The sequence below is a fragment of the Ischnura elegans genome, chromosome 9 (assembly GCF_921293095.1).
Source record: "Ischnura elegans chromosome 9, ioIscEleg1.1, whole genome shotgun sequence".
In the NCBI taxonomy this organism is placed as follows: domain Eukaryota; kingdom Metazoa; phylum Arthropoda; class Insecta; order Odonata; family Coenagrionidae; genus Ischnura; species Ischnura elegans.
Genome location: NC_060254.1, coordinates 44,579,490 through 44,595,643, shown reverse-complemented (window position 1 = coordinate 44,595,643; position 16,154 = coordinate 44,579,490). Strand labels below are relative to the sequence as shown.

The window sequence follows — 16,154 nt, the reverse complement described above, 5'->3', positions numbered from 1 at the left end:
AAAGCCTCCATTGATGCCAACGTTTCGAAAACCTTTGAGTCAGTTTTCTTCTTTAGAGCAAGTGACGTGAATAGAAATGTGGCCAGAATATATACACCGAGGGTGAATGTCAGGTGGCTAATTATTGGTCCGATTTTCCTACCTTTTTCTTTTCTCTTCCCTCATTGATCAACCTCAAAATTAGCCTTCAGGCAGTAGTTAGTCATAGTTGTTATCTAGGTTGATTTTTTTCTTTTCCGGCCTGATATTGATGGCTTCCTTTGTGAGTCTTTCCCAGTAATAGTTATTGTGGCACAAAATTCTAGCCTTGTCCCAAGGAATGGTTTAATTGTTTGTTATGCTGTGCTCGGCCACAGTGGATTTTTTCAATTAACCAAGCCTGAAATTCCTTTTGCGTTCACATCACATCACTCCCCAGCTGAAGATGAAAATCCGACTCAGTTTTCGACCATTGGCATCACTGGAGACTTTCAACCAGTGTGCAGCCCAAGTTCAACTACAAGACATCATTCACTGGGAAACAACCGGATCATACTTCATCATTGGTTTATTATTTACTCATTAATTTATATTTTATGGTTTTGACACAGTATCATCATAAGTTACAAGCACATGATCGTTTAGCTTGCTTAACTATTAATTAAGGAATTATTAAAGTAACAATCATGGACTAGCCAGAGGCATATTTTTACCAAGTTACCAGGTATGCTTCAAGTGGGAAAATTCCATGGAGGAATGACTTTTTGCCGTGACTGGGATTTGAATGTGGATCACCAAAATTTGCACCAGGTGTGCTACCTCTTGAACTACAATGCATCTCATGATTATTATTTATTGCACATAACATATGTAAATGTTAGGGCAGTTATCAAGATGTATAAAATCTTAAGATTATATCAAAGTATAAAAAACTCTTAATAAAATACTCTTAATTGTTCAAGCAATCGAAACCTAGCATGTAGTCTCTGAGTTTCTAGCAGCTCCCAGCCTAATCCCCGTAAAATTTGTGTAATTTGCTCAAGTTAAATTTTAGACCCCATTCTTGGCTCAGCATATGAATGATGCTTAGATCTGATGATAAAAATTTCAATTTCAATTCAAAAAAATGATAAAGTCAAGAATGTTTTCTAATTTTGCAAAAGATGACACCAACTTTAGCAAATACATAGTAAAATATAATCTGCCGAGGTCCAGCGGCGCCGACTCCATGGGGCTTGAGGGGGCCCGAGCCCCCTCAAAAATTTGTTATGCTTGTGAGGAAAAAATGTGTCAGGCCTGTTGATTTTCCCCGGAGTGTCTAGATATCGAGATTCGAGTTATCAGGGTTCTAATTTTGATCATATGACTCTTCTAAAATGCTTAAAAAACTTAAAACTCATTACTTATAAACTTTCCTGTGGCAAGATCCCCGGTTTGGGCCCCCCCAATACTTTTGTAAGTCAGCATCCCTGCTGAGGTCAGAGGTTACTACTGCAGAGGTCATTGATGTATACAAAGAAAAAAGGGCAGATAATACTTCCTTGTTGTTAATTTTGTCGAAAACTACTCCTTGCTGAAGATCACTCAGAAAGTCATATCCTGTTTACTATTTTTTTGTTTGACCAAGGGACTGTAATTTGTACAAAAGTTTTTGGTGAGGTACCATGTCAATTGGCTTCTTAAAATAAAGAGATAAAGCATCAACCTGTCTTTTTGATTCACCTGATTTGAGAACATCATGAATAAAGAGTGTGAGCTGTATTTTGCAAGATCTTCCCTAGCAAAAGCTTTAATCATATGAGAAATCAAAATTATTTACAAACTAGGAATCATTTTGAAGAGCATCAGCACCAATCCATTCAATTTACATGACACTGCCAATTCATATTAAATTCTTTTTACTTTCATTATTAAAAAATACAATTGTATACAATATAAAATTTTAGTAAAATTGTCACAATTTTGACTTGTATGCTCAAAATCAGCTTAGACTTTATGCCAAAACCATTGTTAAAACCATCATAAAGTGGGAGTTGACTGTACCATACAACAGGAAGGTAAATACATATGGCCTGTAGATTGGCATTCTTTGCTCATACCTCTCTTGCTAATAGATTGACTGGCTAAAGAGTTAAACTTATGCGCCCCTTTTTCCTTCCATAGGTATGATGACCCCTCGCACAACACCAGCTTCGAGAACCTCCATCAGCAGCACCGCCAATACCAGCGTCAGGAGGGAGGGGTGGATGCTCAAGGTGGCGGCTGCGGACGCTACCGCTGCCCCGAGCTGGACGCCTGCATCGCCCCCGAGCTGTGGTGCGACGGCGTACGCAATTGCCCTAGTGCCCGGGACGAGGCCGAGTGCCCCGACAGGGCCCTCCAGGAGCTCAAGAGAGACCACCCCTTCCTCGGGGCCCTGCTCTCACTCCTGCCCCACTCCCTGCCCGCTTCAATAGGGGCCCCGGCCGCTCTGGCCGTCGTTCTGTTGCTAGCGGTCATCCTGACGGCCGGCACGGCCTGCGCATCGGCCCTCCCGTGTTTGCTGCTGTGGAGGCGGCGTCGGAGGAGGAAGGGAGGTGGCCTCGAGAAGAAGGGTATGGGCGGTGGGAGGAGGCGGAGGGCGCCCACGGAAGAGCTCCTGATCGGAGCACCCTCCTGACGCCACGCCTCCCAGTCTGTCGAGTACATCCACGTTGACAGGGAGACCACCGTCTGAAAAACATATATATACGCAAAGTATATATATACATGTTGAAGGGATAGGGCTTGCCAACCTTTGGGATTTTTTATTCCGTACGAGATGGGTGTCGATCAATCTTCCTCTTTAAAGGTGGACGTGCATATTACTCCAAACTTGACAAGCAACGTCACTTGGGCTTGCCAAATCTTGCATGATTCAAATTCAGTTGATCATCAAGTGGCTTGTACAATGAATCTGGTCTCTGCTATGAATATATCTTTATATGCGATGGTAGGTTTCATGCTTTCCCACTGGTCAGCATTGGCTAATTCACCTGGGGTTTCACACCAGATCATACACTCTATTGGTGTGTAACTGGAAAATAGTTCACCAACATATCTCTTATCTTCTTGTACTGGTCTGATGGTGAATTTTCTTTGTTCCTTTTCCATTACGTTACTCATTTTTGATGGATAATATATGATATTTCAAACTCATTTCACTAGCTCTCAGCTAAGCTCATTAGCTTATTTTTATTTTTATGTACTTTCACTAATCTGGAATGGCAAAACTTTGAAAGATTCTATGTTCTAATTTTTGATGCAGAGATTGGATTCAATATTTGTACAAAAATATTGGCTAAGCATGCTTGTCATGTTTGAAAGTGCATGAGAGGCCACCTCAAAGCCTATGTCACGCAATGTTAGATCCAGCACAAGACCCAAGCATTTGAACTTACTCTCCGTTTTAATGACATAATGCAATGTGATTGGAGCATTCTTATAAAAATGATTCCCTCTGCAGTGGGTAGGTAAAATGGGAAAGGAGGAGGCTAAACTCCATGAAGGTTAGTTGACCTCCAATTAGCCTTGCCCTGCACTCAATATAGTGTGAGGGAGGGGTGGTATAACTCTCATTTCAAAGTCATGGAGCACTTCTAAGCTCACACAACATTCACCCTCTGATTATTCTCTAAGAGTGCAAGGTAGTGCCCATCCTCAAAACCCAGGAAGGGTAGCCCTACCACCACATTTTCCTAATGTTGCTAAGATTTCCATCATTGGGATGTTGGCCATCGTGGCCATGATGTGGAGGAGCTTATTTTTATCAGGAACAGCTGGAGAGTTTTGCATCGCTTTCGGTTTTTCTGGCCAGAAAGTGGAATATTATTCTATGTTTTTGTCTAAAGAAGAGAATAAAATGAATGTTTCTCAGTGGTTGTTGAAAACTTATGTGAATATTTGATGGCTTCAACTTCCAGCTGGAAGCTAGCTGCAAACTATCACTGCATCAATCACAGATCAAACTTGCTCAGTAAGAACAATAGCAACATGTTATGCTCATAAGACAACTCGCTGATTACATCCCTCATGGTACTGGAAAGCTCTCACCATAGCCAGTGTCCTCCATCTTGTGTTTGGTCAAGTGTAGCGTGATATGGGCTTAAGGGTTGCCTTCAAAGTCATTGCCGAAATAATAAGCCAAAAAAATGAGTAAGTTGGCCTCTTGCATTCAAAATGAATGTTTCTGTTTACTTCTACTTTTAAACTTAAACTTACTTAAACTTTTACCTATATTTAGTAATCTCACTTTATTTCAAAAGTGCATACTTATTTCCAACCCTATGATTTTAATTCAAAAATGAATTGGTCATTATTTTAAATAAAATTCTGGGTCGAAATAACCCACCTTCAATAGTTATTTAACTTTGTCGAACAAGACTAAACATTTTAGTTTGTTATTATATAGCACATAGTGATTGTCAAATTTCATGGATGTAATTGCTCCCATAAGAGCTGCAGAATTAATATAACATTCATTTTTTATGCAAGGTATGTCCTAGGGGCTGTATAACCACTGGACAATGACTATGAATGTAGCCATAACTCTCTCCACCCAACTCCCTCCCAGATCTATCGATGAAATAAAGAAAATGGGATGGCAGGAATGTTGACACATCCCAAATCGTTTGCTCAAAAATCCTATCCTAACAACACACTCACACACAAGTACACCAAGATTATGGAAGTTGACATCTTTAACATATAATTTCTACTCTCTTCAGGTGAATTGTTTTCAACTAAACCTCTTGCCAAAGGCTCATTTATATCATCTACATCATCATTTCCTAAAATTTGAGTCTACATCACTTTATGGGGACACAATGGACATAGTCTGGGCAAAAAATCTATGAAGAATGGTTTAAGTGATGCTAGGATCTATGCTGCCATTATCAATTGTTCTTGGAGTGAGCTTTTTGGGTGATATAAAATCTATTCCTAATTCATTATTCCTACATGTGCAACAGTGAATTAATTCGCTCCAAAAACTATGGCTGCCATCAAATGATGCATTTCCTTTGCTGGAAGGTGGACAAAAATTGCTACGTTAAGTAGCAATTTTTATATTTCAGGAAGAGGGTAAATATTGCCAAATTTCAAGTTTTAGCCATGTTTTCCTTTCTGCTGTGGTGCCAATTTTAGAAGAATAATCAAAATATTACTGATACCTATTCATGAAAGGTGCTAAATGTATTTTTAACAAAGCATGGTCAAAACCTTCAATTGTGATCCATGGATCGGTTGCTCATTGTGACTTTGTCCCCGATGATGTGTCAATTCTATGAAGAGGTTAAAAGAATCAATAATCTACCTTTTATTGTGTGTGTTTGAGTGTTACTACATGGTTTCCCTGTTGGTGGTTTGTAAAGCTGCAACTTAACTCGACAGAACTGAAAGTTAGTTTTGTGTATTTCATAAATTGTCCTGTGTATGCAAGGAGTGAAAGTTTTCTTACGAGGAAACAAAATTAGCAAGTGTGGTTGAGGGACAAACTGGAATAGTTAGCATTTCAATTCTGTGAAATGCTTAAAAATGTTTTTATGAGAGAATCAGATAAAATATGAGGACGTCTTTTTTTATTTCTCTACCAATTAAGCTGGTTGTAGTTGGAAATGTTAAAGGAGTCTTCGAAAAACACTATGCTGGTAGAAAGAGATTATATAAAACTATAGTTGAGAATTAATATGAGAAAATTATTCACAGTTAGTTTTAAATGACTTTAGAGGGATATGTATGTTGATAGTGTATTAAATAAAATATGAATACAATTAATTACACTACAGAGATATTGGTGGTATTGACAACAGCAAAGTCATTATATTTTCTGCACATGAACTAACCAAACGCACTGCATTTTTTAAATTTCTCATACGTGGTAAAAAAAATCATGATAAAGATAAGCTAACGAATTAGGGATGGAAATCAATTTAGTTTCTATCATGTTTCTTACCTGATGTTTAATACATCTTAGCGTTTAAATCCAAAAGAAGAGTGGGAGACTTAGCTCAAATGCGTTGCTAAAATGCTTCATACAGATTTTCACTGACTATAGTCCTGCTCAATTTAATGACAATTCTTTACATCCTGACATTTTCCTAGAAGATCCAAAATTTGTGTGCCAGCTGTTGCGGTTGAATGAATGAAAATTTTGGTTTGCATGGTAATTTTGATCTTTTGGGTGCAACTAATGACTTTGAGAAGAATATATGAAATACCAATGCCCTGAGTTCTCATTTAAGCCAAGTTATTACAAGTGTGATTTGAAAAGTGAATGTTATATATTTACCAAAAGTTATGGAGAGCTATATTAAATGAAAATGTTGATTCTGGTTATGTATCTATGACTGATGGGCTGAATCATTGTTTCAATTAATGTTTAAAATTACAGTTCCACTGTTGATGGTGCCAAATAGTTTAGTTTGTACTTATTAAGAATGACATGAAAAAAGTTAAAAATATTGGTAAAGAACCCAAAGCGAATGAAACAGCCCTTTTATTAATATACTTACCAACAATTTACTGTCAGTAATATTTTTATCCTTTTGAATAAACTGTTGAGACCAATCTAAAATTAATGAGCTTCTAGAGGAACATTTGTTACATATTTGTTTCTTATGAACCAGAGACATTTCTTCTTTAATTTCAATAGATAAATTTCATGAAAATTCAACGAAATTTTAATGACATTACATCCACACAAAATATGACCCCCCTTACTAACATGTTTAAAAACTACTTTTCCACATCCCTGTTTATGGTTTTTATGAAATTTGCCGGGTATTGTTTTCACATTATTTTACAGAAGTAATTTAAAATCATTTTTAAGTTTCATCATGATTATTGTAACATGATCTTTGTGGTGCATTTATTGATGTGTATAATTTTCAAAGGAACTGTTAATGTGCATTTGATTCCCTGTTGATATTTCATCCATGGTAATTGTCGTATTTAGCAGGCTTTGTAGTTATGATTGCTGAGGTGTCAATGAGAAATAGAAAGATATTTCTTTCGTGACCAATATCTCCAGTATTATTTATATTGTGATGTTTTTTGTAACGATGAATTGCATTCAGGATTACCATTTTACATAGGTATTTATCCTTGGATCATTGGCGTAACCAGACTATCATGGGGTCTCTAGGTAGGTAAATGAAGTTAGCCAGGATCTAAAATATTTAGTAAGTTCTTGAAAATCACTATAATTCAATTGCTTTAAATATGAGACCCAACTTTGTACCCATTAAATTTTACTATTTTAATATATTTTTAAAAATACCCCTCATCATGCTAAACATGGATTTTTCTTATTTTGTTAAATCTATCTGTTAATCCTCTTGGAGACCATATTTGGGTCCAGGGGCAAGGTTTCATACACATATGTGATAACATGCCCATTATGTAGCTATTATGTTGCCTTGAAAAAAATTGGCGATGAATTATCATGATTGACTTAATTGTGCATTAATTTTTGTTCCTCATTTCTTTACTTTACCAAAACAACCATTCAAACTGAAAGGAATGCTGTTGCATTTGTACATACCTATGTGCATTCTGTGCTGTTACAAGAATTTACACAAAATGAAGTGCTGGTGATATAGTACCACTAATTGTGATGGATTGTGGTAATCCTGCTTGCAATGGAAAAAAAAACTTTTTTTATTTTGGTGAAATGAAGAAAGTTCACAAAATAGCCGCAGTTTCTTCCCAAACTGGTGCCAAGTTTCAAAGCTGTCACTCATTAGTTTGTAGTGATGCATGTCAATATCTGATTGCAAAGACAAAGAGCTTTAGTTTATCATGTTTTTTCAGAATGTGTATGAAAAACTATGTGTGAGTGGAAGAAACTTTTACAACATAGGCCTACAACAACAAAATCAATTTGGGCCAATCAGAGTATTCTTTGTGGTTGCAATCAGCAGGAGATACTTTGATTTAGTTTCCATGAATGCGTGGAATGTGATGGAATAAACTAGGAAGACTGTTTACATCTTCTTCAGGTCTGCGAATAATTTAGGACTGAAAATACTATGATTTCCAAGTGGAGACATTTCATTTGTGTACCTATTATGAACCTTTGGATCTTCTCAAATCTAACTGCTCTTAGTGAACTAACGACAAATACTTACACATGTCTGGACTTTTAAAATGAAATCTTTTGTGGTTATCTTCATGCCATTTCATTTGGGCATTTTACGTATTTTAACCATGATGGCATAACTATACTTTGATTAGACCCTTGGTAGCCTCAGTATTTGCATTCCTAAAAGGTGAGGAATTCTCATAAAGACCCGCAAGAGGATTGTGTTCGGTGTAAGTTGAAAATCTCAATGCTCAACGGAGGACTATCAATAATTGAAAGCCCTCTTTCATAGGTTCAAGTAAAATGGGAAATATAAAACTGTGAGTGACATTATGTTTTAATGTTCATAGATTTCAGGAGAGCATTTTGTGTGGTTGAAAATGAGGATGCTTGTGGAAATGAAGACTCTCATCGGGCTGTATTAAGGATACTTAGATCAAAATGAAATAGAAGACATAGTGTACAAAAACATTGATATGCCAAAGTGAATACCCACATCACACACTGCCATTTTCTGTTACTAGTCTGTCCACAGCACTTGTAAAATATTATGAAATTAATATATTAATTATTACAGATGATGAGTGTTTCATTTTAGATAAATGTCATTTTTTTATCGTTTTTGTGCCTTGGCTAATCCCTAAGGTCCATTATTTGACCATAGGTTACCTACCTACAAAATATTTATGAGTGATATGTTCTTTGTAAGGATGGACGGGTCCAGAATTTTTTTTAGATCCTGATCTGGATCAAACCATTGATTTCAGGTGTCTGATCTTAAAATATTTTTGGATCCAAATGCATATTTAAATGCATGCTATAAAAATAAGTACATAACCATGTATTCCAATTTCTTCCAGATTTAGGTATCTTCAGAATCTAAATGGTACCACATAATAAGCTAGAGGTACAGGAGGCCCTCTCACAGTGGAGTGGGGGAGGCCACCAATAAATATCATGTCAGCAATCAGCTTGGTGAATCATAATGACATAAAAACTATCTGATGAACTGAACTTTTTTTGGCATCAATAGGATTAAAGTCGGCTGCACATGCCAAAACTTCTTTTTGTTGCATTTAAAAACTGAGGATGACACTGACAAATTTTTTAATGACAAAAGCATTGGACTTAGTGGATACCCAACATCATTAGGAATATCCGTTGTCATGCTTCCATTTAGAAATGAAAGTAGGCTTCTCTCTTCGGAGAAATTGACTGAATTAAAATTTTCCTCACTCACGCTTCCCTCAAATTTCATCTCTTTCTCACCCCATACCCACTTGTGTTTCACTTGTAGATCCTTAACTAGTGGTGAGGTGGATTTTGCACTTCCTCATCCCCTTCCTCATGAATGGATTTTTTTTAGTCTCAACCTTGCCCAAATAAAGCCATCTATTAATCCTCAGAATCAGTTATTTGGTGCGTACCAGTTCCCAAAAATGAGTAAAGGTATGTTCATTGTTAATGTGACAGGCTGAAAATTATAGGCTTAAAAAAAATGGAATCGAAAGAGAGCATGTTGTAGTGACTTGAATATGGTGGCAATTGCTGAGCAGCCAATGCTATCGCTTCCTAGCAATGGCGTTTATGGTGGAGCAGGGACCCCATGCTCCTGGCACTCAAAATGTCGTTGAATATCAGCAAAAGATGGTGGGCATTTCAACATGCGACATTTGGTCATTTGGGAGTCTAGTTGCATAGAGCTCACAAGCTCCCCGAAGCTCAGAAAGACTTCATCGCAACGCTCCAAGTAGGTTTCCTTAAGGCTTGCAGCACAGTGTTCTTCGCCCCAGTAAATAAGACCGTAAGGAAGCTGTTTTTCCTGAAGCTGAAGGATATTGTCTTTCTTGATGAAAATCCTTTTTTGGCAATTGATATTTTTTGGGAAAAGAAAAGAATAAATATTGAAAGATAAATTTAAAAAAGCACCTTATGCTTGCTGATTTATCCAGCATCGGGTGTTTTTTAATTATATAAGTGGCCTTTGGTCCCATTTAAATATATTAGTGAACCTTTCAAAATTTATTCTTTTATCTTTACAAAGTAAAGCCTGAACATATTAGGTAGATTTTTTCCTCGATTTCAAAGGTGTGCACATCAACACAGAAAGCAGAGGAGAGCAGACAATGAGCATCTAAGTAACTTAAAATCAGCATCTAGGTAAGAGTATTGCGTGGCAATGGAAACATGTTTAACCCTTCACAAACACTTTAAAAAGTAGCCACTTCATTGATTTACTGCTGTGAAAATAGCTTCAAATTAAACCTCCAGTTTTACATAAAATGCAAATAAAAATGTGGCAACAGAATTTTTTTCTGAAACCAACACCATATAGTCATATTTGAAATGAAAGGATCAAATACTGCTGTAATAATCCATGCAGCAGTGGCAATATCACCTTTTACGAGAAAATCTCCTTATATATCATACAACACTCAGAGCCGGCTTCGGAGATGCCTTCTTTATGGTATATTTGGGGTGCTAGAGAATCGGTGAGATTTGCGGCTTGTACCTCCACGGCGAGAAAAACAAGTAAAAAGGTATCCCTGTATGTTTCCCCGCTTCACTTAAATTCTTGTTGTTGGCGAGCGACTACCCACCACATTTTATTAAACTGTGCTCACCATTGGCTGGTGCGGTATCAAGCAAAGGAAAGTAAAGCGTGAGGGGTAGCTTAAGAGATGACAACGGTTAACTAGATAGTCAATACCCAGTGAGAAATGGGTGGTGGAATCCACGTGGACCCCACGTGGAGAATTAACGTGGATACCACGTGTTTTTGGTCGTGGAATCAACGTGGAACCCACGTGGAAATTTGGTGGAAAAATTAAAACAGCAGTAGGTGCTGTCCTAAAACCATTAAAACCTCAACCACTCTATATCTAAACCTTCTATATATGTGTCTACGATTTTTCATGTGCTCTCATGGCTGCCTTTCCACGAATTATATAAAAATAGAATGTGCGATACATTTTCACATAACTAGCGTGGTTTCAGGATGATAAATGACGCAATGTCACCAGAGAGTTAAGTTCCACAAATTAGAAATTCTGTTTAACATTTTATGATAATCACCACAAATCCACTTGAAATCAACGTGGATTCCACGTGGGTCCAACCACTCAATATCCACCACCACCAAATATCCACCACTCAACGTGGATTCCACCACCCATTTCTCACTGGGTAAGACTGAAATCTGCAGAAGGCGACTCAAAAACGTAAACAAATTCTAATAATGAAACAGTTTACAAAGTAACATCCAGGCATAACATATGACTCTAATACCCGGCTTCGAAAATGACCCTTTAGGAGCAAATATGACGTCCCTAGGGCAAAATTCGGTAATATTTGAGGTTGTATCTCCACAGCAAGAATAATATTTGAGGAGGTATCTCTGTAAGTTGCCCCACTTAACTCGAACTGTTGCTTTTGGTATACGACTACTCATCCTCCGTCCCAATGCTCTGTTCGCCATTGGCTGGCGTGGTGCTCAGCGAAAAAGAGATAAGCGGAGGGGGAGCATTACGACTAGCCAGCCATTGGAGGGAGGTACGATAAATCAGTCGTTCAACGGTCTGTCAACAACAACGAAAACAGCAGAAGGCGAGGAAAAACGTAAACAAAGTCTAATGATACCATTTACGAAGATACCTCCTGACATAAAATACGGCACTAATACCCGGCTTCGAAAATGCCCTTTTCAGAGCAAATATGACGTCCCTAGGGCAAAATTCGGTAATATTTGAGGTTTTATCTACACGGCGAGAATAATATTTGAGGAGGTATCCCTGTAAGTTGCCCCACTTAACTTGAACTGCTGCTGTTGGCATACGACTACCCACCCCCATTCCCAATGCTCTGTTCGCCATCGACTGGCGTGGTGCTCAGCGAAAAGGAGATAAGCGGTGGGGGTGCATTACGACTATCCAGCCGCTGGGAGGAGTAACAATAAATCAGCCGTTCAATGGTCAGTCAACAACAACGAAAACAGCAGAAGGCGAGGAAAATATGTAAACAAATTCGAATGATACCATTTACAAAGACACCTCCTGACATGGCATACGACACTAATAGCCGGCTACGAAAATGCCCTTTTCAGAGCAAATATGACGTCCCAATGGCAAAATTCGGTAATATTTGAGGTTTTATCTCCACGGCGAGAATAATATTTGAGGAGGTATCCCTGTAAGTTGCCCCACTTAACTTGAGCTGTTGCTGTTGGTATACAACTACTCACCCTCCTTCCCAATGCTCTGTTCGCCATCGGATGGCGTGGTGCTCAGCAAAAAGGAGATAAGCGGAGGGGGAGCACTACGACTAGCCAGCCGTTGGGGGGAGGTACGATAAATCAGCCGTTCAATGGTCAGTCAACAACAACGAAAACAGCAGAAGGCGAGGAAAAAATGTAAACAAATTCTAATGATACCATTTACGAGGACACCTCCTGACATAACATACGGCACTAATAGCCGGCTAAGAAAATGCCCTTTTTAGAGCAAATAAGATGCGAGTATGTTAGTGACAGGAGTAGGAAGTTTAGAAATGAGTAAATGTAAACTAAAAGAGGTGTTGTGTGTACCTGAATTATCTAATAATTTAATGTCAGTTTCTGAAATCATAGAAAATGATGGAAATGTTATAGTTTCAAAGGATAGTGTTAAAGTAATAGAAGGAAAGAAAGGTTCAAATGGATAGTTTGTAGTTGATCTAAACGAAACGGAAGCCATGTTAACTCAGGCAGTTAATTTAGACATGGAATGGCACAAAAAATGGGTCATTTACATTTTAAAAGCTTTAAAAAAATGTCATGACTATGATATGGTGAACCTAAAGAAAATGCAAGCTCAAATGGCAATAATTTTTGTTCCGTTTACGTGAATGCTAATAAACAAACCAGATTACATTTAAAACTGAAAGAATGAGAGCAAATAGAATTTTGCAGATAGTTCATACTGATGTTTGCGATCCATTTGAGGCTGAGACTCGCGATTGTAAAAGACACTTCATATCATTTATAGATGGATTGGTGTGGTGGCTAGAGTGTTTGCTTCCCATCCCGTGGGATCGGGTTCAAATCCCGGCGGTGGCAGAGAATTTTCGGAGACTGCCCGATCCCTGCTTGAGTGTTGTGTGGAGAACATTTCAAGCGCAATACTCCGTCCGTCGGATGGGACGTAAAGCCGAGGTCCCCTAGGCGCCTTTCGTTAAGAGCAGGCTAATGCCGACGCCAGGTTTCTCTCCACCCTTCCTTACCTACCCTTTCCTCATGGGGCAAATGACCTAAGCTGTCGGTCGCCTCCTCCAAATACCATACCATACCATTTATAGATGATACAATACATCATGTAAATCTAGACCCGACCCTGCATTTTGGTTAATTTTGAGAGCAGATTCATGGGAAAACCTGTCAAAGAAGATATAGAGAATTTGAAGAGGACGATGAGATATCTACAAGGAACACAAGGGTTGGGAATACATTTCCGCTCAACAGAAATGGGAGAGCAAATAAAGCTGTAAGCACATAGTGATTCGACTTTGCAGGAGATCTGTCTGAAAGAAAAAGTACAACAGGATATATAATTCTGTTCGGTGGTGCGCCAATCCTGTGGTGCTCATACAAACAAAGCGTTGTGGCACTATCCTCAACTGAGGGAGACTTTATTGCAGCATCTGAGCGCTGTCAAGAAATAAAAAATGCTAAGGCTTTAATTGGGGAGTTGACAGGCAAATCAGTATTTGTAAATTTGAATATAGACAATCAGAGTACAATAAAAATGATACAATCTGGTCAAACAGAGGCGTAACTAGAGATAAGCTTTGGAGGGATGAGGGGGTTTTGGGTGGGGGATGTGGTGCTACAGAAGAATGATGAAAATCAAATGGATCGACCGAGTTAATAACGAGGAAGTCCTAAGAAGGGTAGGAGAGAAGAGAAGCCACATGAAAACCTTAATAAGAAGACGGAACAACCTTATAGGCCACATCTTGAGACATGATGGCCTGATGAAGACAATCGTCGAAGGACAAGTGGAAGGCAAGAATGGAAAAGGAAGACCTCGAACAAAATATATGGAACAAGTAAAGAGAGATGTGAAAGAGAAGAAATACGTAGGTGTGAAAAGATTAGCTGATAGGAGAACTGAGTGGAGAGCTGCGTCAAACCAATCCTAGGATTGTTGACCAGTGACGATGATGATGATGAGGATGAGGGGGCCTTTGGGGGGATTTAAGGGGTTTTGGGGGATGAGGGGGATAGTTGGGGGCTAACCCCTCAGAAAACGGGGAGTTCAGGAAATTTTGAAAAATAACATGCCAGAAAATGCATTTTACACCACTTTTGCACTTATAATTTAACTTTAAGCAGAGACAGTTGTTATGTATCAAATCCAGACAGGATTTTTAAATAATTTTTCGATTTCTATGAGGCTTTGGGGGCGGGATACATCCCCTAACCCCCCTCCCCCATAGTTACACCACTGTGGTCAGATGAGTAGGAGAACAAAACACTTTGAGGTGAGGTACAATTTATAAGTCTTCGAATTTAGTCGAATTTAGAAAATAGTTTTTTCCGAATACTCCCTTATATAATTCATAAAGAACGGAGTATTCGGAAGGATTATTTGATTTACAGTTTTGTCTCTCAGAAAATGAAGTAGCCGACATCCTAACGAAACGGTTAAACGCGTTGTTAAGTGTAAAGTTTGAAAGATTCAAGAATTTTATTCTCACGTGTAATCAAACAAATATTTTATTTAAAAAACTCAGGTGTCACTAGAATATTTCATTGTGTTAATAAATGAGATTATTCTAATTGAACAACGTCATTGAATTAACACTACTGATGTTTATTTGATGACTATTTGTAAAAGTAGAATTAAGTTTAAAAAACAGCCAAGTTATGGTAAAATGCTGTATTATTATAAAATAGGGAAGTGCACTAATTTTTTTTTATTGCTGAATTTGAAAGTTTAGCCTAAAAAAGAAACATTAGTATAGTCACTTTTATTTTCTGCATCTGGGGTATGCACTTTAAAACGTTTTGAAAGTCGGAAAATTTCATGTTGCGCTGAAACACAGTGCCTCCATCTTGATTGAGATGTGACGTCACAAGGCAGTAGTCACCAGTGGAGTATCGCTGTATTCCGTCGCCTTCTTTAGCGCGGCGAGAGTTTCCGGGAATCGGTGGAGTTTGCTTCCTAAAAATGTCGTCTAGTACCGAAAACATGAATTCAAAATAGAATTATAAATGATTTTTTGTTCCAAATTTCATCTCGACGTCGAAACAAAAGCCTGGAGAAGATATTCATTCCCGTGCCTTAAGCACAAGCTATACGGAATAAATGGTTCAAGGCTGCTCCTGACTCTTACCTATCGATGATATTCCGTTTTCAAGATCGTTTGAAGGTATTGTAAGATCAAATTGATATTTATATTATAATAATTTACTTAATAGGTACCTCAGTCACATCAGAAAGTGTGTTGAGTCAAAATATAGCATCTTCCGCGTAGACCTACGTAATTTATAAACTGAAAGTAGTTTGGTTAAAGAATTATGGCGCGACTGTTTTTTTACACGACCGGGCAAAATGCGTACTTTGCCCATGATATGTGCATATATGATAACAAACGATTTTTGTTAAAGTTAATCTTTATTTGTTGAAATTAGTACATTTATAGGTGATACAGATATAAAGGTACACGGCAGGTCGCGCGGCGTAATTTGTACTCCACTGGTGACGGGTTCATCTTGCTGATCTAAAAAATTAGCTACAATACCTCGAACTTTGAAAACTCGCAATATAGGCAGTCAAAGTACATTGTAAGAATACACGAGACCATTATAGCCCAGAATGTACGTACAATGCTGAAATCCTTGGTTTTCAAAGATTGACGTATTTTATACGCCAGCGCGCCCGGTCCAGGGTTATCAACTTTTATTTCATCATATTTGTTAGTTGAAATTATATTTCAGAATGGTTCTTTTAGCAATGCTACTGAGGTAAACTGGTAGGTACTGAGTACAAGGTACTGAGGTATGTACTGAGTAAGTAAACTCCCTTTGGAGTAATGT

General features: G+C 38.1%; 1 protein-coding gene across 1 annotated transcript in view; it reads left to right on the top strand.

Moving 5' to 3' along the window:
• The window catches only part of LOC124165515, a 45,355-nt gene extending 36,696 nt beyond the window's left edge, over positions 1–8,659 (top strand). The window contains exon 8 of the mRNA XM_046542957.1: positions 2,143–8,659. Coding sequence (XP_046398913.1) covers positions 2,143–2,638 — 496 coding nt within the window. The 3' untranslated portion in view covers positions 2,639–8,659. The remainder of the gene's footprint in view (positions 1–2,142) is intronic.
• Positions 8,660–16,154: the final 7,495 nt, after the last annotated feature.